The sequence below is a fragment of the Prionailurus bengalensis genome, chromosome D1 (genome assembly GCF_016509475.1).
Source record: "Prionailurus bengalensis isolate Pbe53 chromosome D1, Fcat_Pben_1.1_paternal_pri, whole genome shotgun sequence".
Classification (NCBI taxonomy): Eukaryota; Metazoa; Chordata; class Mammalia; order Carnivora; family Felidae; genus Prionailurus; species Prionailurus bengalensis.
In genome coordinates, this window is record NC_057346.1 from 71,842,094 (window position 1) to 71,865,935 (window position 23,842).

Genomic DNA, 23,842 nt, shown 5'->3' on the forward strand with positions numbered 1-23,842 from the left:
CCTGCTGGAATCCGGGGACAGCGACCCAGAGGTCTGTCGTATTTGCAGGGCTTTGGAAAGAGGAAGGGCCCTGTCCCCCCTCCGCGTCCGCTATGGCCCTGGGCCACGTTGTAGGTGCCACGCTGCGTTCAGGGGTTAGGGGCGACTCTGGGTCATGAAGCCACTGTGCACTCTGCCTGCTGGCGTAGCCAGAAGGCCCCGCAAGAGTGGCTGGCTTTGAGGGTCAGGATTCTTTGGGATGTTGCGTGGAGGTTTTGTTGCCCAGGTGCTAGAGGACAACCCGTCGTTGCTCCGAAGGCAGGGTCCTGCAACAGTAAAAGACAGACCCACAGGGCAGCCCCTGAGCGCCTTTCTGATCTGCAGAAGCAGGAAGCACCAGCGGGTGGGATGCCGCGAGCCTCTGGGCGAGGCTTCTCTAGAGGCTACCCGAAGTTAGGAGGGGCCCGAGGGCGCTTTGGGGAGGCACAGCCCCCATCCCAAGAAAGGGCTAGCCTAAGGTCCGGAGGGTGGGTGATACTTCTTCACTTGTTCCCCACTGCCTCTACCTGCCAGTCCACTCTGCGCTCCTTTCCGTAAGAGCCCGGGATCTTTTCCCCTCGCCCGGGTGCTGTGAGTACCGGCAGCGCCGACTCCGAGAAACTGCCTTTCCTCAAGAAAGAAGGTAGAGGCTGAGTCCATGCGCCCGGATGTGCGTGCTTGGGGAACAGTGTGCACCCGTGTGTGTGTAAAACGTGCCTGTTTCCTAAAGCAGAAACTCTGGGGGCTGCTTTCGGGTCTGGGAGAAGTTGGTTTGGGTTGTTGCGCGCGCGCTCACTTGCAAACAGCTCGCGAAGGCACGTCTGTTGCAGCAAGTGCTGGCTATTGACAGGAGTGTCCGTGTGTGAATGCGAAAGGCAGAGCTGGTGGCTGGGGACCAGGTGTATGAGCCCGGGACGTGCGCCCCGCGGGCAGTGTGAGCGCGCTCACCAGCGGCCTGTAGCTGAGAGGGGCGCGTGTGTGAAAGTCTGAAGTCTGCCCTTAAGGCTTGCAGCACAAGCTCTCCTTTGCGGGACCGCGCAGGACGCGCGCCCGCTCGACAATGAAGCGCTTCAGAGAAGTGGGGCAGGGGTATGGAGCGAGACGGGCAGAAACGTGGGCACAGGCTGTCCCAGCCCAGCAGCTTAGCAAACAGAAGCCAGAAGCACAGGACAGCTGTGTAAACCAACTCCGGCGGCGCCGCAGTGCAGGGTCTTGGGTTAGAGGGGGGCATGCTGAACCCACAGTCGAGGTTTCTGGAGTAGGAGGGAAATGCCTAGCACTACGTGTAGCCAGTGGCAGCTTAGCCCCTTCCCCAGTCCTCCCGACCACTCCTACCGGTCCCAGAGAAGTGAAGTGAAGGAGGCTTGGCTGGCTGCCAGACTAGAAGCAAAACGACTCTGAGGGGTGCAGGGTGCCTGGGCGCAGGTGGCCTGGGGGGTGAGGAAAGTGCGGAGGTTATCTCAGGGGCACCCAAGGTGGTCCAAAGAGATCAATGTTTCAGGGCCCCTCTTCCCTCCCTCCCCCAGCCCCTCCCTGCTCCATCCAACTCCTTCACAGTGGGCTATTTCAGCTGAGATCCCTTTTTAGAACCCAGGACTCCTCGGGGTCCAGGTGGCCAGATGGGGTCCTTACTGGCATAGCAAGAGGGGCTTCAAGACTAGAGTTCAGGCACCAAGACAGTGAGAGAAGCTCTGGTCCCTCACTGTGGCTGACTCCAAACTCTCCTCCATTGGCCCTCATTTTCTGGACGTCGTCGAAAGCTCTCCACCCCTCCCTGCCCTCCCGCTCTCCAAGCAATGACCTCATTGCAAAAGACAGCCAGAGCGGATGGTTCCCCTCCCTAGAGAACCAGTGCAGGGAGAGCGAGCAATGACGCCACTGGAGCTGGGTCGGTCCTGGCCACTTTGGATTGGCCGCGCGGACTCGTGGGGACCCCCCTCCCACTGTCGCTGGAATAAGAGCCGAGAGCTCCGCGGGGAAGACGCCCGCAGCAGGCGTTGTGTCCAACGGGGTGGACCGGCCGCTCGCGCTCTCCAGAAACTCGTCTCCAGGTGAGGAACTCCCCCCTCTGCCCACTCTAATAACTTGCCTCTGGATTAGTTCATCTAGTTTGCTCCATCTGTCTGCCTTTCCTTTGCCTCTCACGGGCATCGCGGCCCACCTACGGCAGGTGCTCCTAGCTCTCTGTCCCGCTCAGGGGAAGGGGGGTGGTTGAGAGGAGAGCATTTGCTTCTAATTAGCACAGATGGAACTTCAAGCATTCCCAGGGCTTGCCTGGGCGCTGGAAGCTCCGCGAGCTCAGGTAGGCGGGTCTGCGGCCCCTTCGTTGGAACCCCTGGGCGTGCAGAATCCTGCTCGAGTTTGGTCTGGGAATGCCCTGCGCGGTCTGTGTCCTGAGGGATCATGTTTGATTCTCCGGACGGTGCAGCCTTGAGCTTTCTTGTGAGGCGCCGCCAGCCCACGAGCGTCCCTGGGGCACGGAGGGGACCTGCGACTGTGCAGTCAGCCGCGCAGGACAAGGGGGCTCACTTCCAGATGCTGGCGCCCAGCACCCACTGCCAAACTGCGCTCCAGCGTAGACGGGCTGGGCCGGCAGAGCCCTGACACACCGGTAACTGCACATTTAAAATCTTCCTCGAATCCAAACCCAGATACTGGGTGGATAGACCAGTGCTCCTTTCCAAGGTACCCTTCCTGCTTTCCTGTCCCATGCGTTAGTGCCAAGTCCAAAAGAAAGGGGTAGGTGGTCCTAGATTTCTCAGTTCCTGAGAAGACTAGAGCAATGGGAGAACAAATGGACATTAGGGTGGGTCCCCGCTTGTTTTCTGCAAAGGGCGGAAGGAAGGTGTGGGTTTGTGTGCATGCATGCACTCGTTTGTGGCTTCTCCCTGATTTCCACAGAACTCCACCACACCCTGAGACACTTGTTTCTGCTCTACAAAGCCATTCATTGCACTGTATCTTTTGAGATTCACAGCAGCCCATCTGGCAAACGAATGGAGGTATGGGGAGGTGGGGTAACCTGAGGCCACAAGACCTGCGCGGCAGAGCAGGCACTTAGGTTTGTGGGCCCCAGGCCTTGGCTGGTCTTGGCGCAGTGGTAATATCATTCTCTCTTTACAGAGAGGCATCATGGGCTTCGGGAAGTCCTCCCCCTTTCTGGCTTTCAGCATCTTGGTCCTGTGCCAGGCAGGCAGCCTCCAGGCGGCACCATTCAGGTGAGACAGCCGGAAGCCACAGAACACTCCCCTTCTACTGCCCCTGGGCGGAGGCAGTTCTGTGCCTCTGAGGTCACAGCAGCAAGGCTCCTGGTGCATTAAGACCCTCAGGTGGACCTCAGATTGGGCCTTGTGGGTTGGGAGTCGGGGGAGGGGGCACATCCTCAGGGTAGGTCACAGGGACCAGGAAGCCTTGCTACTTGTCATGGGGTGGAGGCAGTCAGGGGCTCAGAGCCTCTCTTGGATTTGCTTCCCCCCTGAAGGTCTGCTTTGGAGAGCCTCCCAGACCCCACCACACTCAGTGAGAAGGAAGGGCGCCTCCTGCTGGCTGCCCTGGTGAAGGCCTATGTGCAGGGGAAGACAAATGAACTGGAGCAGGAGCAGGAGCAGGAGGAGACAGAGGGCTCCAGGTAAGGCTCCCACCCTGCCCTGGCATATACCCCAGGAAATACAGCATCTGGCCAGGGCACCAGCAGGCTGTGGTTGTTCATCAGGCCCTGGGGCCCAGTCATTCTCAAGCTCTGAGGAAGACAGAGGTCCAGGTGTAGCTGAAGAGACTGTGGTTAGACACCTTTAAAAAGACACATTCCTGAAAGCTTTTAGGAAATGAAATGGGGAGGTACGGAATCACTTACTCGGGGGGAATTGGTCTTGCCCTAAGGAAACTCCCAGTATTGGCTGACTTGGGACCGGTAAGTGTGAAGCCAGGGGATGGACTCAGCATATCTCAGGATGTTTTAGAAATTTAACCTGTGTGTGTTGTTCTTTCACACCCACAAGGAGCCTTCATTGCACATTTGCAAGGTGAAGCCAAAGGCCTTGCAGAGGGTGGGGTCAGGTAGAGCAGTACCTGAGGTAGGTCTGGGGGCTTGAGATGTGTAGGATCTGTGGAGACGTGCATGTTGTCATGGGGCCAGACGCCCTTCCCCAGCCCCACCTCCCCGTGTCCCCTGAGCCTGGAGCTCATGCCAGCCCCTGGCCCGGCCCCGGCACTGCCTGGCATGTGCTGCACCTGCATCTACCCTAAGGACCTCTCTGCAGAGCAGGGACTGAGAAGCATGCGGAAGGCTAGGAAAGGGCACCCCTTCCCCGCTGCAACCCTGCCCCACGCTGCCCTGGCTCAGCAAGCCTCGGAGTTCTCCTAATGGAGGATGTGTGAGCTGCCCTCCTGCCTGCCCCTCCTGCCTCTGCTCCAGGTGCCCCTCCCTCGTCTAACTTTCTGCATGACTGCCCTCAGGGGTGGGCCTGGCGCATGGTATTGTCTGGCATGTCTTTTCCCTGCAGCCTGGACAGCTTCCAAGCTAAGCGGTGCAGTAATCTGAGTACCTGTGTGCTGGGCGCATACTCGAAGGACCTGAACAACTTTCATACATTCTCTGGCATCGGCTTCGGGGCTGAAACACCTGGCAAGAAAAGGGACATAGCCAGCAGCTTGGAGAAGGGCCAGTAACCCTGCTTTGGGGTGCCCCAGGATGGCAACCAGACTCCTTCCACTCCTTCCTGATTTCCCTTCTTGCTCCCATTTTTGAACTAAATGCATGCAGATTCCACTTTGATTGCTCTTCAAGCTGGTATTGGTAGCTTTGCTTATCACAGAGAATATGGGGGACCTCAGGATGGAAGGGAAGAGAGCAGGACTCATAGGCCAGGTTAGAGGCAAGAGTGAGGGAAGCTTCTTGAGATCCCAGAGGATTTCATGGTAGAGTCCCCAATTTCTGCTGCATCCTTCATGTTTCATCATTGATGAATAAACCTATTTTCTAAAAGGATTTGCACTGTGGTGGTCATTACTCTGGTCGTGTCCAAGGCTTGAGAGTACCCAGAACCTATGCTTAAAAGTAGCGTTAGCCTCAGGGTAGCTGAGTACAGGGCTCGGTGAGTGTGAACCAGTTCCACTGTCAAGAACAGGTGTGCTGAGAAACAGGTAAACACTTCTGGGGGAGGACGCTGTTTCCCTCTTCTCACAGCCTCTTTCAGGTAAGACGTCAGGGAATTTTCCTTTCCCATGGAAAGTGGTTTTGATGGTGCCTGTGGCTGCTCTATGGTTTCTCTATGCTCCTTGCATGTCTTGGGATTGGGCTGGGCCTTTGGTGACCACTTCATCCTGGTTCTAAAGAGACTGTATGTGACGGTAAGTGCTGATTTCAGTACATGCCTCATGGCTTGACACGGGATTTTTTCTTTTTCTTTTTTTTTTTTAAAGTTTTTATTTAAATTCCAGTTAGTTGACATACAGCGTAATATTAGCCTCACGTGTATGATATGGTGATGCAACACTTCCATACAACAGCCAGTGCTCATCACATTGGCACTGGGTTTTTTTTCACGAAGGTCTTTGGGCAGGGCTCCTAGCAAAAGCTGCCAGGCCACTTCTCCTAACAGCTTTGATAATTGCATTTAGGAGAAACACTTATTCTTAAGCGGTATGTCGAAGAGCTGAAATTCTCTTTATGAAGGCCTCAGGGGCAGGCTCCTGCCCCTCGCCTCTCACTGACAGACCTCTTCTTTCTCCATCCTGCAAATCAGCGTCACTGCCCAGAAGAGATCCTGCAACACTGCCACCTGTGTGACCCATCGGCTGGCAGGCTTGCTGAGCAGATCTGGAGGTGTTGTGAAGAACAACTTTGTGCCCACCAACGTGGGCTCCGAAGCCTTTGGCCGTCGCCGCAGGGACCTTCATGCCTGAGCAGCTCAGTGACTCCAGGAAGAAGGTGACTGCCCTTTTCCGTTGGGTCGGAAGGGAGGGGATTTGGGGGTTATGAGCCACATTATGAAACCCACTGGACCTGGGAAGGGTCTTCAGATCCCTTTTTTCCAATTACATGCTTCCTTCTCAGTGGTGAGATTCTTCCACAACTCAGCCTGAAATCAGAGCGTTGACACAGGCTGCAGACATGCAGCGTCATCTCTCTGAGAAGAGAAATGAGAAATAAAATGCTTGCCAAATGATAATTGCTTTTTTTTCCATCATCTGCCTTAAAAGCCTGTCTACATCTCATACCTATAGGTTGTAAATGCTGTTTTCCTGTACATTTGTGTTCTTTTTATAATAATTGTGGTTGTTTCCTTCTTGTCCTTCTTATTCGCCAACGCCTCCTTCTTCTTCTCTACTTCCTCTTCCTTCTTACTTCTTTGTCTTCTTTTTTTATTTTATTTTTTTCCCATCTCAGGTCACCATGAAGCTGAACTCACCACTTCTGTTAATTTCTGTTGACAACACTTGGTGAGAAGGCCCCATGGAAGATATACATGTTTGCATCCCAATAGATACTGAAAAAAGCACCTTTGTCACTTACAAGGAATGAAAGTGAATGCAAAATAAGCTAATTCCATATGTATCGTGTATCCTTTTTATATTTGACCCTGTGTGTGTCAGTGTGGTGGTGGCATCTATCGTTGGCTTATCTGGTAGCAAACTGGTTCTTTGAGAGCTATCCTGTTGATCACAGCAGCTCTGCAAACCTTAGGGGGACAGTAAGTCATTGCCTTTGTGGCCTCTGGGGACATGTGGTAATGGTGATGCTTTGCCTTGTTGTCTAAGAACATGACTGTAGACTTTATTTAAGGAAATCTCAATGTTGTATCATTTGTGAACTTCATCAAGATTAAAAACATATTTTGGATACATGTGTTTTGAGACCCTGGTGATTCATTTCAACTTGTTTCCCTATGTAATAATAATAACACTAACAGTTGACATGTTTTGAGTGCTTACTCAAATTGGGACAGTTGATATTCTAAGACAGTGTTTTATACGTATTAATTCATTTAATCTTTATGACAACTCCACGAAGGAGATACCATTGGTATTTCCACGTTGCCTCTGAAGAAACAGAGGCCTGGAGAAGTGAAGTCCAAGGTCACAGAGATAGACAATAGTAGACTCAGGCGTTGGTTTCCAGAGCCTACAGTTGAAACCACTGCATTATATGCTTCTTGACAATGGCTTCTGATGAGTTCCAGAGACCTGTGAGCCGTTCTTTGACCTAACTGCCTCACATGGCAGACCCTCAGATTTTGAAGACAAATGGACTGTGTTAAAACATATAAACAACCTAGTCTTTATATAATAAAATGGATCCCTTTTACCCATTGCTTGGTGCTACATGTTGGAAAGTTTGTGTGCCCTCCCTCCATCCCCACCCTACCCTGCCTAACCAAAAAATTGTATATTGAAACCTAAGCCCCAAAGTGATGGTCTTGGGAGGTGGGAACTTGGGGGGGTGATTAGGTCATAAGGGTCATCCCCTCCTGAATGGGACCAGTGCCCTTTAAAATAAGGGTGGAGAGAATTCCCTTGCTTCTTTTGCCATGTGGGGCCACAGTGAGAAGAACTGCTGTGAGTGAGGAAAGGGGCCCCCACCAGATGTGAATCTGCTGGTGCCTTGAACTTGGATTTCCCAGCCTTTAGAACTGAGAAATAAATATTTGTTGTTTATAAGCCACCTGGTCTGTGGCATTTTGTCACACCTGTCCCAGCGGACTAATGAAGACACTTGGCTTCAACACATGATCCTTTTATGGTCAATGTTATTACACCTATGTGCCATCTCTTACACCGCCCAGGTGTATTGTAACATCTATAGATCCATAAATATTTCCCCGTATATGGGAGGGACGTTTAAACATAACCACAGTCCCATTTAACAACTAAAGTAAATTAACATTAATTTCTTAATTCCTTCATCTCACATCCAGTCATGGTTCAAATTCCTCCATTATCTTATATATGTGTATGTTTGGTGTCTATAAAATCAGGGCTCAGATTAGGTCTCCACATTGCTGCTGGTTTATATGTTTTTTGTTTTTGCTGGTTTATATGTTTTAAGGCTCTTCTAATCTAGACGTTGCCCTCCATTATTTTTTTTTCCCTTTTGCAATTTATTTGTTGGAGGAACTAAGTTATTTGTCCACTGGGGTTCTCCACACGTTGAATTCTGATGACTACATTTCTTTTTTTTTTTTTAAGTTTATCTATTTATTTTGAGAGAGAGAGAGAGAGAGAGAGAGAGAACAGGGAAGGAGCAGAGAGAGAAGGAAACAGGGAATCCCGAGTAGGCTTTGTGTTGTCAGTGAAGAGTTCAGTGTGGGGCTTGATCCTACTATCTGTGAGATCATGAACTGAGCTGAAATCAAGAGTTTGACACTTAACGGACTGAGCCACTCAGGCACCCCTTGATGACCACATTTCTATGGTGAGATTTAACATGTTTCTTTATCTGCTTTATTTGTTGTGAATCAGTGAATGAGGAGAAAGAGAAGTTGGAAGCGAGGTCTGAGAAGTAATGAGGAGGGAAGATCATATCATGTAGGACCTTGTAGGGCCTGGGAAAGACGTTGGTTTCCTATCAACGTTTAGTCAGTAAAACAGACACTACATCAATAATTTTAATGGAAAGAATATAAGAAACTGGCCAAGTAGGGGCACCTGGGTGGCTCAGTTGGCTAAGTAAAACAGTGTCTGACTCTCGGTTTCAGCTCAGGTCGTGATCTCATGGTTCTGTGAGTCTCATCCCTGTGTTGGGCTCTGCACTGACAGTGCAGAGCCTACTTGGGATTCTCTCTCTCTCTCTCCCTCTCTCTCTACCCATCCCCTCTTACACTGTCTCTGTCTCTCTCAAAACAAATAAATACATTTAAAAAAATGGAAAAAAAAGAAACTAAGTAGGGTTTAGAAAAGATGAAAGAGAACAAGAGTTAGTGCAGAGATAGGAAGTGAGGGAGGCAGCTACTATCCTCAGGGCTGGGGGAACAAAGATAAGAAGAGGTCAGGCACTGACAATCTAGAACCTTGGAGAAGGATGCTCAGACCACTGAGAAGAGAGGTGGGCAGATGTGGGCTCTTTGAAAAGGCGCGACAAAACTGTTGGAGGAGTATGGGAAAACGGAACCAAACTGGAAATTTGGAAACGTCTTCTCTGCCAGACCACCGGGTCCCAGCTCCAGCATCTCTTTTTAATTTAGGCATAACGTTTTAAATTTGCACAAAGAAAATCCATTCTGTGCACAGTTCTGTGAACTTTCACAAATACATTGACTTGCGTCATCACCTCAATAGATACAAAATAGATACAAAAGTTTCATTGCTCCTCAAAAGTCTGCCATGCTTCTTTGCAGTCAATTGCACCACCGCTCACCCCCACCCCCCCCCCGGAAACAACTGTTATGTCTGTCTGTAGAGTGTATTTTTTATATTTTAAAATTGAGATATAACTGACACATAACATTGTATTACTTTTATGTGCACGACATAATAATCTGATATTTGTAGATATTGTGAAATGGTCACCACACTAAGTCGAGTTAGCATCCATCACTACACATTGTTACGATTATTTTTTCTTGTGATGAGCGAGACCTTTTAAGATCTACTCTCTTAGCTACCTTCAAATATGCAGTACCATAGTATTAACTATAGTAATCATGCTGTACATTACATCCCCAGGACTTATTTAGCTTATAACTGGAAGTTAGTACCTTTTGGTTCCCTTCACTAAATTTGCCAACCTCCCCCATCCCCCACCTCTGCCAACTCTCAATCTGCTTTGTTTCCGAATTTGGCATTTGTTTTTGTTTTTGTTCTCAATTCCACATATAAGTGAGATCATCCACTATTTGTCTTTCTCTTTCTGACTTATTTCACTTAGTGTAATACCCTCAAGGTCTACCCATGTTGTAACAAGTGGCAGAATTTCCTTCTTTTTTTGGTGAATAAAATTCCATTACACCTATATCTATATATTTCTCTCTCTGTATATATAAATGACATGTATGTGTGTGTGTGTGTGTGTATCACATTTTCTTTACCTTTCATCTCTCCATGGACACTTATTTCATTTCCATGTCTTGTGTATTGTAAATAATGCTGCAATGAACATGGGGGTGCAGAAACCATTTTGAGATAATGATTTCATTTCCTTCAGGTAAACACTCAAAAGTGTAATTGCTAGATCATATGGTAATTCTATTTTTAATTTTTCAAGGAACCTCCATACTGTTTTCCATTGTGGCTACACCAATTTACATTCCCAAAAACAGTGCACAAGGGTTCCTTTTCTCTACATCATTGCCAACATTTGCTATTTCTTATCTTTTTGATAATAGCCATTCTAAGAGTGGTGACATAATATCTCATCATGGCTGTGAATTGCATTTCTCTAGTGATTAGTAACGTTGAGCACCTTTTCATGTTCCCGTTGTCCATTTGTATGTCTTCTTTGGAAAATGTCTATTCATATCCCTTTGCCTTCTCCAGAATATCAAATAAATGAAGTCAGTATATAGCTTTGAGTCTTTTACTTAGCATAATGCATTTGAGATTTATCCATGTTGTTGCATGTATGAATAATTTGTTTCTTTTTATTGCTGGGCAGTATTACATTGTAGGCATGTACTATGGTTGCTTCATTTATCCCTTGAAGGATACTTGGATTGTTTCCAGTATTTGGAATTTATGAATTCAGCTGCTATAAATTTCTGTGTATAGATTTTTGAGTGAAAGTAAGTGTAGTGGGCTGGATGCCCCCCCAAATATGTCCATGTTCTGATCCCCAGAATATGTGAATGTTACCTTTTTTGGGAAAAGGGTCTTTGGTGATAAATTTACAAGGATCTGAAAATGAGGTCAGCTTGGATTGTATAAGTGGGTGTTAAATCCAGTGATATAGTCTTATAAGAGATACACAGAGAAGATACACACAGAGCAGAAGGTGAAGAGAAGACAAGAGGCAGAGAGTCACAAGCTGAGGAAGCCAAGTTAACCTGCAACCATCAGAAGCTATAAGAGGCATGGAGTGGATATTCCCCTAGGGTCTCTGGAGGGAGGAGAGCCCTGCTGTCACATAGATTTTGTACTTCTGGCCTCCAGAATGAAAGAATAAGTTTCTGCTGTTTGAAGCCACCAAGTTTGTGGTAATTTGTTATAGTATCCCTAGGAAACTAATGATTTTTTATTTCTTTTAGGTAAACACCTTGGAATGGGATTGCTGTCATTTGGCAAGTATATACATATTTTTTTTTCCTTAAAAAGTCTTTTATTTTCAATTTATTTTATTTTTTTAATTTAAATTCAAGTTAGTTAACATACAGTGTAGTATTGGTTTCGGGAGTAGAACCCAGCGATTCATCACTTCCATAGGACACCCAGGACTCATCCCAACAAGTGCCCTCCTTAATGCCCATCACCCATTTAGCCCATCCCCCACCCAACACCCCTCCAGAGACCCTCAGTTTGTTCTCTGTATTTAAGAGTCTCTTGTGTTTTGCTTTCTTCTATGTTTTTTTATCTTACTTTTCCTTTCTTTCCCCTATGTTCATATGTTGTGTTTTTTAAATTCCACATGGGAGTGACATATATTTGTCTTTCTCTGACTGATTTACTTCACTTAGCATAATACACTCTAGTTCCATCCATGTTGCAAATGGCAAGATTCTATTCTTTTTGATCACTGAGTAATATAAAATATATATACAATGGAATATTACTTGGCGGTCTTTTATTTTTATAAATACCTTCTAATTTCTGTCCATATACATTTACATTCTTGATTATTGCTACCAAATAATCTACACATATCATGTATTCTGCTCGTTATTATGTGTGCTGTAATAAACATAATGATATTGCTTAATCAAGTAAGAAAAACAAATTACAGAAAATTTGAAAAATCAAGACACAATAAAAGATTTCAATAGGTTTAATTCAACCACTGTGATTTTTTATTGCCTTCTTTATGTGTATATTTTACATAGTTCTGTACTGTATATATTACGCTGTATTTTTAAAATAAAGACTTTATTTTTTTAGGGCAGTTTTAGGTTTACAACAAAAATGAGAGGAAGGGATAGAGATTTCCAGATACCCCCTGCCCCCACACATGCATACCTTCTCCCATTATCAACATCACTCACCAGAATAGTATGTATATATGTATTGCCAAGGATGAACCTACATTGACACATCATAATTACCGAAAGTCCATAGTTTACCTCAGAGGTCACTCTGGTGTTGCACATTTACGGGTTTGGGGAATAATGACACATCTCCATCATTATAACCATGAGGAGTATTTCACTGCCCTAAAGATTTTTCCATACTCTGCCTGTTCCTCATTCCCCTGGCAACCACTGATCTTTTTATTGTTTCCATGGTTTCACCTTTTCCAGAAAGTCACAAAGTTGGAATCATATGATATGTAGCCTTTTCAGATTGGCTTCTTTCACTTAGTAATATGCATTTAACATTCCTCCATGTTTTTTCATTTGGGTTTAGCATGGAATAACATTCCATTTATTTATTCATTCACCCATTTTTTTAAATCGTTTTTATTTCTCTGCTAATCATAGCTATCTTTTCCTTGATTTTAAGAGTGTTCACTATTACCTCACACAGCATGCTGTTGCACGGGCTGGGTTTGTGGCACTTGAGTTACCCTTGGGCAAAGTGTCAAGAGAAAAGTGAGGAAGAGGAAAAAGAACCCCCGCCCCCCCCCAACAGATTTTGGCACTCAAAGATCCACTTCTACGGTGCCTTGCCAAAGATACAGGTTTTAGCTGCCTGCACTGCCACTGCACTTTGGATGCGGAGCGCGGACGCTGGGGCTGGCACTGGAACAGAGCTGGGAGCAAAAAGGAAAATAAAAAATAAGGGAAAATCTAGATTGAAGGGGCTCTGACCAGAAAGAGGGGGATTCTCTCAGAGTTTTGTTTTCTGTGCACAATTCCATGATGGAGACAACCCTTGGGCTAAATGTAAAAGAGAAAAGAGGGGGAAGAAAAACCCCAGAGAACTTACTGGCGTTTTTGCCATTCTTTTGCCCTCCCTCCCCAATAACGTACCTGCCACTGATTACTTTTCTTTTTAATTTGTTTTCAAGTTTATTTCTTTATTTTGAGAGAGAGAGAGAGAGAGAGAGAGAGAGAGAGAGAGAGAGAGCGCGAGCAGGGGAGGGGCAGAGACAGAGGGAGAGAGAGAACCATAGGCAGGCTCTGCACTGTCAGCACAGAGCCCAATGTGGGGCTCGAGCTCACAAACTGTGAGATCATGACCTGAGCCAAAACCAAGAGTCGGACACTTAACTGACTCAGCCACCCAGGTGTCCCTGCTACTAATTTTAAGAGCTCTCAGGTAGATTCTTTTTGTATTCTGTCTGCAGGTTTTAGTTGCAATTAGTGTGAGAGACAGGTTGTAGTGGCTGACTCCATCTTGGCCAGCATATTTATTGACCATAATGCAATTAAGATAATAATAATAATAATAATAATAATAATAATAATAATTTTGCATAGCATATTATTATTATTATTATATTTCAATACTTGGAAATTATGTAAGATTTTATTTTATTATTTTAAAAAATGCTTATTTATTTATTTTTGAGAGAAAGCATGCGCAGGCAAGGGGCAGTGAGAGAGGGAGAGGCAGGGAATGCTAAGCAGGCTCCATGTTGTCAAGCCCAGAGCTTGACACGGGTCAAACTAACAAACTGAGCAAAAATCAAGAGTCAGATGCTGAACTGACTGAGCCATCCAGGCGCCCCTTTTGTAAGATTTTAAAACAAGCCAGAAATCAAAGAAGAAATCATAATGGAAAATTTTAAATTTTTTAAAATATCTAGAACTGAATGATAATACCTCACATCAGAATTTGAAGATGTAGTGAAAGCGGTAACTTTAGAAAATTTTATAGCCCTATATAATAATGTCAGAAAAGAACAATAGGTAACATTTAAGTTGCATTTTATTTTTTAAATTGATCTATTTTAGTATTTTCTAAGTTTCTATTTAACTTCTTTCTTTTTGAAAAATTTTTTAGTGTTCATTTATTTTTGAGAGAGAGAAAGACAAAGTGTGAGCGGGGGAGGGGCAGAGAGAGAAGGAGACACAGAACTCAAAGCAGGTTCCAGGCTCTGAGCTGTCAGCACAGAACCCGATGTGGGGCCTGAACTCACTAACTATGAGATCATGACCTGACCAAAGTGGGACACTCAACCAAATGAGCCACCCAGGTGCCCCACTATTATAATTTACTTCTGTTCAAGCCTTGTCATTTCCTTCCTTCTGCTGGTTTTGGGTTTTGTTTGTTCTTTTTCTAGCTTCCTGTAGGTGTAAGGTCAGGTTGTTTATTTGAGATTTTCTTGCTTCTTGAGGTACTTGTATTGCTATAAACTTCCCTCTTGTGACTGCTTTTGCCGCACCCCAAAGATTTTGGACCATTGTATTTTCGTTTCCATTTGTTTCCATGTAATTTTTATTTCTTTGATTTTTTGGTTGATCCATTCATTGTTTAGTAGCATGTGATATAACCTCCATGTATTTATTCTCTTTCCATATTTTTTCTTGTGGTTGATTTCTAGTTTCATAGTATTGTGGTCAGAAAAGATGCGTAGTAGGACTTCAGTCTTTGTGAATTTGTTGAGACTTGTTTTGTGGCCTAATGTGTGATCTATTCTGGAAAATGTTCCATGTGCACTTGAAAAGAATATGTATTACCCTGGCTTAGGAGGGAATGTTCTGAATATATCATTCAAATCCATATAGTCCAGTGTATCATTCAAAGCCACTCTTTCCTTGTTGATTTTCTATTTGGATGATCTTAAGTGAGCTGTTAAAGTCCCATATTATTTTTTTTTTATTTTCTGAGTTTGTGTGTAATTTCTTTTACTTTTTTTTTATCATTTAATTTATTTTTTAAATTTATATCCAAGTTAGTTAGCATATAGTGCAACAATGATTTCAGGAGTAGATTCCTTAATGCCCCTTACCCATTTAGCCCATCCTCCCTCCCATGACTCCCCCCCCCATAACCCTCTGTTTGTTCTCCATATTTAAGAGTCTCTTATGTTTTGTCCCCCTCCCTGCTTTTATATTATTTTTGCTTCCCTTCCCTTATGTTCATCTGTTTTGTATCTTAAAGTTCTCATATGAGTGAAGTCATATGATATTTGTCTTTCTCTGACTAATTTCGCTTAGCATAATACCCTCTAGTTCCGTCCACATAGTTGCAAATGGCAAGATTTCATTCTTTTTGTTTGCTGAGTAATACTCCATTGTATATATATCTTTATCCATTCATCCATCGATGGACATTTGGGATCTTTCCATACTTTGGCTACTGTTGATAGTGCTGCTATAAACATTGGGGTGCATGTTTACAGGTGCTTCGAAACAGCACACCTGTATCCCTTGGATAAATACCTAGTAGTGCAATTGCTGGGTTGTAGGTTAGTTGTATTTTTAATTTTTTGAGGAACCTCCATACTGTTTTCCAGAGTGGCTGCACCAGCTTGCATTCCCACCAGTAGTGCAAAAGAGATCCTCTTTCTCCGCATCCTCGCCAACATCTGTTGTTGCCCGAGTTGTTAATGTTAGCCATTCTGACAGGTGTCAGGTGGTATCTCATTGTGGTTTTGATTTGTATTTCCCTGATGATGAGTGATGTTGAGCATTTTTTCATGTGTCTGTTGGCCATCTGGATGTCTTCTTTGGAGAAGTGTCTATTCATGTCTTTTGCCCATTTCTTCACTGGATTACTTGTTTTTTGGGTGTTGAGTTTGATAAGTTCTTTATGGATTTTGGATACCAACCCTTTATCTGATAGGTCATTTGAAAACATCTTCTCCCATTCCACTGGTTGCCTTTTAGTTTTGCGGACTGTTTCCTTCACTGTGCAGAAGCTTTTTATTTTGATGAGGTCCCAATAGTTCATTTTTCCTTTGTTTCCCTTGCCTCCAGAGACATGTTGAGTAAGAAGTTGCTGTGACCAGAGTCAAAGAGGTTTTTGCCTGCTTTCGCCTTGAGGATTTTGATGGCTTCCTTACATTTAGGTCTTTCATCCATTTTGAGTTTATTTTTGTGTATGGTATAAGAAAGTGGTCCAGGTTCATTCTACTGCATGTTGCTGTCCAGTTTTCTCAACACCACTTGCTGAAGGGACTGTCTTTATTCCATTGGATATTCTTTCCTGCTTTGTCAAAGATTACTTGGCCATGTTTGTGGGCCCATTTCTCTGTTCTGTTCTCTGTGGGTTCTCTGTTCTGTTCCATTGATATGAGTGTGTTTTTTGTTTTTGTTTTTGTTTTTTTTGTGTGTGCCAGTGCTATACTGTCTTGATAATTACAGCTTTGTAATACAGCTTGAAGTCTGGGATTGTGATGCCTCCAGCTTTGGTTTTCTTTTTCAAGATTGCTTTGGCTATTTGGAGTCTTTTCTCATTCCATACAAATTTTAGGATTGTTTGTTCTAGCTCTGTGAAGAATGCTGGTGTTACTTTGATAGTGATTGCATTGAATATGTAGATTGCTTTGGGTAGTATTGACATTTTAACAATATTTGTTTTTCCTATCCAGGGGCATGGAATATTTTTCCATTTTTTTGTGTCTTCTTCGATTTCTTTAATAAGCTTTCTACAGTTTTCAGTGTATAGATTTTTCACCTCTTTGGTTAGATTTATTCCTAGGTATTTTATGTTTTTAGTGCAATTGTAAGTGGGATCAATTCCTTGATTTCTCGTTCTGTTGCTTCATTATTTGTGTATAGGAATGCAACCAATTTCTGTGCACTGATTTTATATCCTGCAACTTTGCTGAATTCATGGATCAGTTCTAACAGTTTTTTTGTGGAATATTTTGGGTTTTCCATATAAAGTATCATGTCATCTGGCAAGAGTGAAAGTTTGACCTCCTTCTGGCTGATTTGGACTTCTATTTCTTTTTGTTGTCTGATTGCTGAGGCTAAGACTTCCAATAGTATGTTGAATAACAGTGGCGAGAGTGGACATTCCTGTCTTGTTCCTGATCTTAGGGGGAAAGCTCTCAGTTTTTCCCCATTGAGGATGACATTAGCGTTGGGTCTTTCATACATGGCTTTTATGATCTCGAGGTATGATCCTTCTATCCCTACTTTCTTGAGGGTTCTTAACAAGAAAGGATGCTGTATTTTGTCAAATGCTTTCTCTGCATCTATTGAGAGGATCATATGGTTCTTGTCCTTTCTTTTATTGATGTGATGAATCACATTTTTTGTGGATATTGAACCAACCCTGAATCCCAGGTATAAATCCCACATGATCATGGTGAATATTTTTTTAATGTATTGTTGGGTCCAATTGGCTAATATCTGGTTGAGGATTTTTGTATCTATGTTCATGAGGGAAATTGGCCTATAGTTCTCCTTTTTAGTGGGGTCTTTGTTTGGTTTTGGAATCCAGGTAATGCTGGCTTCATAGAAAGAATGTGGAATGTTTCCTTCCATTTCTATTTTTTGGAACAGCTTCAAGAGAATAGGTGTTAACGTTTCTTTGAATGTTTGGTAGAATTCCCCTGGAAAGCCATTTGGTCTGGTTGTTGAAAGGAGCTTGATAAATTCGAGAAAAAAGGGGGGAAAAGGGAAAACATTTGAAAATTTGTAAAAATGAATACAATGAAAAAGAATAAAATGAAATTATGGAAGTAAAATAGAATTTGAAAAATTCACAAAAAAATAAAAAATATAGTAGAAAAAATTAAAGAAAAATATTTAGTAAAAATTGAAAAAAATAAATTTTTTCTCTTTCTGTATTCAAGAAAAGGAAACAAAATAGAAAAAGAAATTGAATCAATGGACCAGTGAACAGACTGAAATACGATTGAAATTACATCATTTTCCCCAGAAGTCAAACTATGAAGCACTTTATAGTCCATAAACTAAGCAGCCAAAGAGACTTGTGGTGTTTCTGAAGAGTGAGGTTGGCCCAGTTGGGTGGGGCTTAGTGTAACAGCTCTGTTCTCCACTAGGTGGCGCTGCTTAGCTTAGTGGGGTGGATTGCTGTGACACTTGTAGGTGTGTATGCACATGCGCGGGAGAGGTAAAAATGGTGTCACTCAGCTACCTAGTCTCTAGTATTGGAACTCTGTTCTCCCCATCAGCAATTGCACACCCCTCTTTTGTCTCTGGCCTCTATACACTCCCTGCTTTTGCACTGTCCCTGACCAAACCGTCAGGTTGCCAGGTGGCACCTCTGTCCTGAGTTTTATCTGAAATGCAGCAGTGTTTCTCGACCCCTCACTTCCGAGGGACTGTGGCTTTGATCCGTTTTGACTCTCTGCGGGAGGGTCTCACCCAGGAATGGCTGGGTGCCAGCTCGCCCCCTGGAACGTTCGGGAGACCTCGCTGTTGCCGATGCCCAGAGACTGCAGCTGGGTGCCAGCCCACCCCAGAAGAAGTTCACACGATCGTGTAGCAGCAGCGTTTCAGGGATTACGGAAAATCACAACACACATCTGGCGCCAGGCTTCCCCCTTATCATCCTTGTTCCAGCACCAGTGAATGTGGTTGTTCTCCAGAGTCCAGTTGGACCTGTGGCCTGAGGGCCCTCAGGACCTTACTCTGCTCCTGGGGATTCACCCTTCTCACCAGAGCACCGCCAGGTATGGAGCTGCAGAGTTTCAGACTCTGCATTCCCCCTGTTTATAGAGTCTTAATGGAATTTAAACCCTCTGCTTTCTCTTTTCTCCCTTTTTGGTTGAGTCCCTGTGGCTGTTTCCACTCTTCCACTTTCTCTCCAGCCACTTGGGGGGGGTGCTTTTCCTGTACTCCACCCCCCACCCCACCCGTCTCCATCCTCTCTCCACAAGCAAGAACAGCTCTCTGCCCTCTGTGGCTTCACTCTCCTCCAGTCTACCTCTCTGCACCACATACCTGCTGAATTCTGTGGTTCAGGTTGTGCAGATTGTTGTGTTAATCCTCAAGTCGGTTTTCTAGGTGTGCAGGATGGTTTAGTGTTGATCTGGCTGCATTTCGTGGACACCAGATGCAAAACAACTTCCATGCTGTTCCACCATCTTGGCTCCTCCCTCCTCCCATACTACTATTGTATTACTGTCAATTAGTTCCTTTATGTTTGTTATTAATTGTTTTATGTATTTGGGTGCTTTCATGTTGGGTGCATACATATTTATAATTGTTATGTCTTGTTGGATTGTCCCCTTTATGATTATATTTCTTTGTTTCTTATTACAGTCTGTGTTTTAAAGTCTATTTTGTCCGATATAAGTATTGCCACTCCAACTTTCTTTTGACATCTGTTTGCGTGATACAAGTTTCTTCATCCCCTCACTTTTAATCTGCAGGTGTCTTTAGGTCTGAAAAGAGTCTCTTGCAGGCAGCATATAGATGGCTCTTGTTTTTTTATCCACTCTTTCACCCTAGGCCTTTTGATTGGAGTGTTTAGTCCATTTACATTCAAAGTTATTATTGATAGGTATGCGTTTATTGCCATTTTATTACTTGTTTTGTGGTTGTTTTTGTAATGAACCAAATTTTGAATTTTCAATTGCACACCTAAATTGAGGTGTTCAACTTGAGAAATTAGAAAAGAAAAATGGAGAAAACTCAAAGAATTTGAAAAGGAGATAATAAAACAGACGTTGATTATCTATAAGATGAGGATTAAACGAAGAGGATCAGCAAAGGCAAAACTTTGTTATTTGAAGACTAATGAAATTGGAAAACCTCTAGTGAGGTTGATCAGGAAAAAAAGAGAGCAGACACAAAGAATATCAAGACTAAAACAGAGAACTTGCCCATAGATACAGCAGAGATGAAATGATAGTAAAAGAATACTACAACTATATGCCAGTAGGTTTTATAATGTAGATGAAATGGGTAAGTTTCTAGAAAATATAAAGGTCCTAAAACTCACTTGAGTAGGAATGGAAATCCTGAATAGGTATATAACTGTAATATATTGAATCAGTTTTGTAAAATCTTATCACAATGACAGTATAGTATTGTTGGAATTATAGATAAATTCTCCCAAATATTCACGGAACCAATTCCACTTATATACGGAATTTCCCCCAAAATGAAAAAGAGGAACTACTACCTAATTCATTTTAGGAGGCTAGTGTGACAAACATAATAAGGCCAGAAAATAAGTTTATGAGAAAGAAAAAAATTCAGTTCCATTTCACTCATGAACGTAGATGCAACTATCCTAGACAAAATGATGGCAAACAAAATATAACAGTATATACATAAAACAATGCATCATGACCAGTAATTGCTTGCTCCTCAAACATAAGAGTGGTCTGGCATTTGAAAATCCATTAATCCATAAAAAATTAATAAATTTAGTAATATTATGATTAGCTCAGTAGATAAAATCATCTGAGAAAACCTCAGAGTAATCATGCAATGGAAAGGAAAAATCTGTTTTTTTTTTCTTTTAGTTTTATTTATTTTGAGAGAGAGAGAATGCAAGCGGGGGAGGAGCAGAGAAAGAGAGAGAGAGACAGAATCTCAAGCAGGCTCTGCACTACCAACTGTGGAGCCCTATGTGGGTCTCGAACCCACAAACCATGATATCATTACCTGAGCCCAAATCAAGAGTCAGACAGACACTGAACCGACTGAGCCAACCAGGCACCCCTGGAAAGGAACATTCTTAACCTGATTATAAGTATCTATCAAGATCTGCAACAATTAATCAATCTTAGGGAATAAACATTAGAAACAATCCCTTTACAATTAGGTAAAAAGTAAAGAAGTCAACTATCATTGCTTCTATTCAGCAATTCACACCAGGTTCTAGCTAGTTCACTAAAATAAGAAAGAGAAAAGAAGGTTTAAAGGTAAAGGGAAAAAGTTTTCATAATTTTATATGCTGAATTTCCCAAATAGTATACAAATAAAATTATTAGAATTAAATAAGGATATTTATAAAATGGCTAGCTATGAGATCAATAAACCTTAAATAGACTGATTTATAGTAAATGTATTTGAAAATCTAGTAAATAAGAGATACCAATGACAATAGCAAAAAAATATATATGTATATACAGGGGCACCTGTGTGGCTCAGTCAGTTAAGTGTCTGACTTCACCTCAGGTCATGATCTGACAGTTTGTGAGTTCGAGCCCCACATTGGGCTCTCTGCTGTCGGCACAGAGCCTGTTTCAGATCCTCTATTCCCCTCTCTCTCTGCCCCTTCCTGCTTGTTCTCTCTAAACAAACTAACTAACTAACTAACTAACTAACTAAAAAATATAAAAAGAATCTAGGGATAAATTAACAAAATATGTGTTGGGAAATCATCAGACTTTTACTGAGAGACACTAAAAAATAAATAATAGGAGAAACATGCTATATGCATGACTGAAAAAACTCAGTATTTAAAAGGTGTCAAATATTTCCTAATTAAACTCAATGCAAATTCAATACATATCTCAATAGGGTTTTCCTAGACTCTGGCAAGTTGAGTCTAAAATTATTTAGAAAAGAAAATGATGGGGCGCCTGGGTGGCTCAGTCGGTTGAGCATCTGACTCTTGATTTTGGCTCAGGTCATAATCCCAGTGTTGTGGAATCAAGCCCTGCATTTGGCTCCGCCCTGAGCATGGAGTCTGCTTGAGATCCCCCCCTGCCTTTCTCCCCCACCCACATGTGTACTCTCTCTTCCTCTCAATATAAGGAAAAAGCAAAGGAAACGGTTAAGAACAGGCAAATGCTTCTGAAAAATAATAAAATTTTTGGAGGATTGCTTGCCCTATAAACCTATAGTCATTAAGATAAAGAAGTATTGATTCAGCAATTAGCCAATGGAAAATCATCAAGATCCCAGAAATAGAGCCATGTATATGTAAAAGTTTGGCCTATGACAGAGGAACTACTCAACAAATGGTGTTTGGGAGGTTGGTTATGTCTGTGGGGAGAAAAAATGAACTTGGATCCTATCTCACACCTTGAAAAATATCAATTCAAGATGGGTTAAAGATTCTACTGTGAAATGCTGATATTTAGAACTTTTAGGAGAAAACATAAGAGTAAAGAAGTCATCTTAAACAACCCCAACAGTGTTAACCATAGAAGAAAAAGTCAATAAAGTAAAAAACTTGTTTTTTTTTTAAAGGATGCAATAAAGAGATTGAAAAAACAATTGGCAAACTAGTAGAGGTATTTGCCACACATATAGTCAATAAAGGATAGCATTGTATTCCTATTTATAGAGATTATCTGCCTATTTATCATCTATCTATCGATCGATCTGCCTACCAACCTACCTACCTACCTACCATCATATATAGTAGATATGAGGGAAACAGGCCTTCTCTTACCAAGTAAAAGTATCTTCCAGCAAGGGAAAAAACAGCCTCTGACCTGGATATGGGAGACTTTATATCTGAGGTATAGGAGCCTCAATAGAGGAGTAGAGATTTAAAATATTTAAATCCTCTTGAATCTATTCAGATATCTCCTTTCAAAAATCTCAGGAGTATCTTCGTTTCTGATTAATGTCTTCATTTCATGTAAGAAACCTGGTGATCATTTGATATAATTCCATAAAGGCAGGCTCAAACTTCAAGTTTGGATTTTGGTCATCGTGGCCCTACAACTGATAAGTTTCTTTAGCACTATCGTGGAAAGTCCTGAGCTTGAGAATGTTGTGATTTTTAGGGACACAAGCATCCACCTCCACCCTGAGGTCCTTGGATTCTCCAGATATTTACACTTTATGGGAACTTGATTCCAGGTAATCAGTTTTTTTTACTGCATGTCATAGTTGCTGGATTTCTGTTATGGAATACAATGGGCTTTTATGCTATTCACCATGTATCAGCTAAATAAATATCCTAAATTTCCCTATTATGAACATTTCCCTGAGTATCTGTCTCCTGCATTCCACTCACGGCATCAGTCTGTGTATCAGCGAAAGTTCTTGGCTGCAAGCGATAGAAATGGACTTGGGTTCTGTCGTGCAGGAAAGCAGTATTTTTGGAAGAATATTGGAACCTCACTGAATTCTTGAATTCTCAGGACGTGGAGATGGCTTAGCTGAGTGGCTCTGGCTCAGGGTCTCTCACGAGGCTGTGGTCAAGGTGTCAAGCAGAGCTGCAGTCTCCAAAGACTTGAATGGGGCTGGAGGGTCTTCTTTAGCCTCACCCATGTGACAGTTGACAGGTTTCAATTTCTTGTCATGCTGGCTGACCTCTTCATAAGGTTGTTCATGTCCTGATTTACCCCAGAGCAATTAATTGGAGGAGGAAGATAGCTGGGTGGGGAGAGACAATGAGAGTGCAAGATGGAAGCTGCAGTGTCTCTTATATTTGAATTACTTCTGTGTATTCTGCTCATCACACAGACCATTCCAAGTACAATGTGGGGAGGAATTACACAAAGGCATGTATACTAGGAGCAGGACCATTGGGGGCCATCTTGGAGGCTTCCTACTACAATGCAAGTGGAGGACAAAGCTGGGAAACAGGAAGAAAATAGGGATGCTCTTGAGCGCCAGCCAGTAAAACTTCAGAAAATGTCACAAAGCGGGAACAGAGACCTTTATGTTGTTGCCACTGCGATAAATATGACCTTCAGTCATTCTACGTTGTTGGGTCATTCACTGATGATTTAGAAACGTGAGAGATTTCTGAACCCGCTGCATGTGCTTGCATCCCCACTGTGATGCGTTAAGGAGACATTCAGCTTCCATCCTGAGAAGCAACCACAACCCTCCACCAAGGCTACACGTAACAAGGAATTCTTCAAACAGGAGGTCAGGGTACTAATAGGAAAGAACTGTTTAAAGCTAGATGTCTCCCCTCCCACTCAAAAAAGACATTAGACACATTAGTC

At 43.2% G+C, this 23,842-nt stretch overlaps 1 protein-coding gene across 1 annotated transcript; it reads left to right on the forward strand.

The window, feature by feature from the left end:
* The first annotated feature begins 1,554 nt into the window (after positions 1-1,554).
* LOC122483591 (calcitonin gene-related peptide 1) lies at positions 1,555-6,861 on the forward strand. The gene is made up of 5 exons (XM_043580734.1): positions 1,555-2,069; positions 3,142-3,236; positions 3,500-3,646; positions 5,763-5,947; positions 6,407-6,861. Exons 2-4 carry the CDS (start codon positions 3,151-3,153, stop codon positions 5,920-5,922), a joined length of 393 nt encoding a protein of 130 aa, XP_043436669.1. The 5' UTR covers positions 1,555-2,069; positions 3,142-3,150; the 3' UTR covers positions 5,923-5,947; positions 6,407-6,861.
* The last annotated feature ends 16,981 nt before the right edge of the window (positions 6,862-23,842 follow it).

Coding starts and splice junctions, on each gene's coding strand:
- LOC122483591 (XM_043580734.1), top strand. CDS start 3,151: ATGGGCTTCGGGAAGTCCTCCCCCTTTCTGGCTTTCAGCATCTTGGTC. Junction 3,237..3,499: donor CTCCAGGCGGCACCATTCAG/GTGAGACAGCCG, acceptor TCCCCCCTGAAG/GTCTGCTTTGGAGAGCCTCC. Junction 3,647..5,762: donor GAGGAGACAGAGGGCTCCAG/GTAAGGCTCCCA, acceptor CCTGCAAATCAG/CGTCACTGCCCAGAAGAGAT.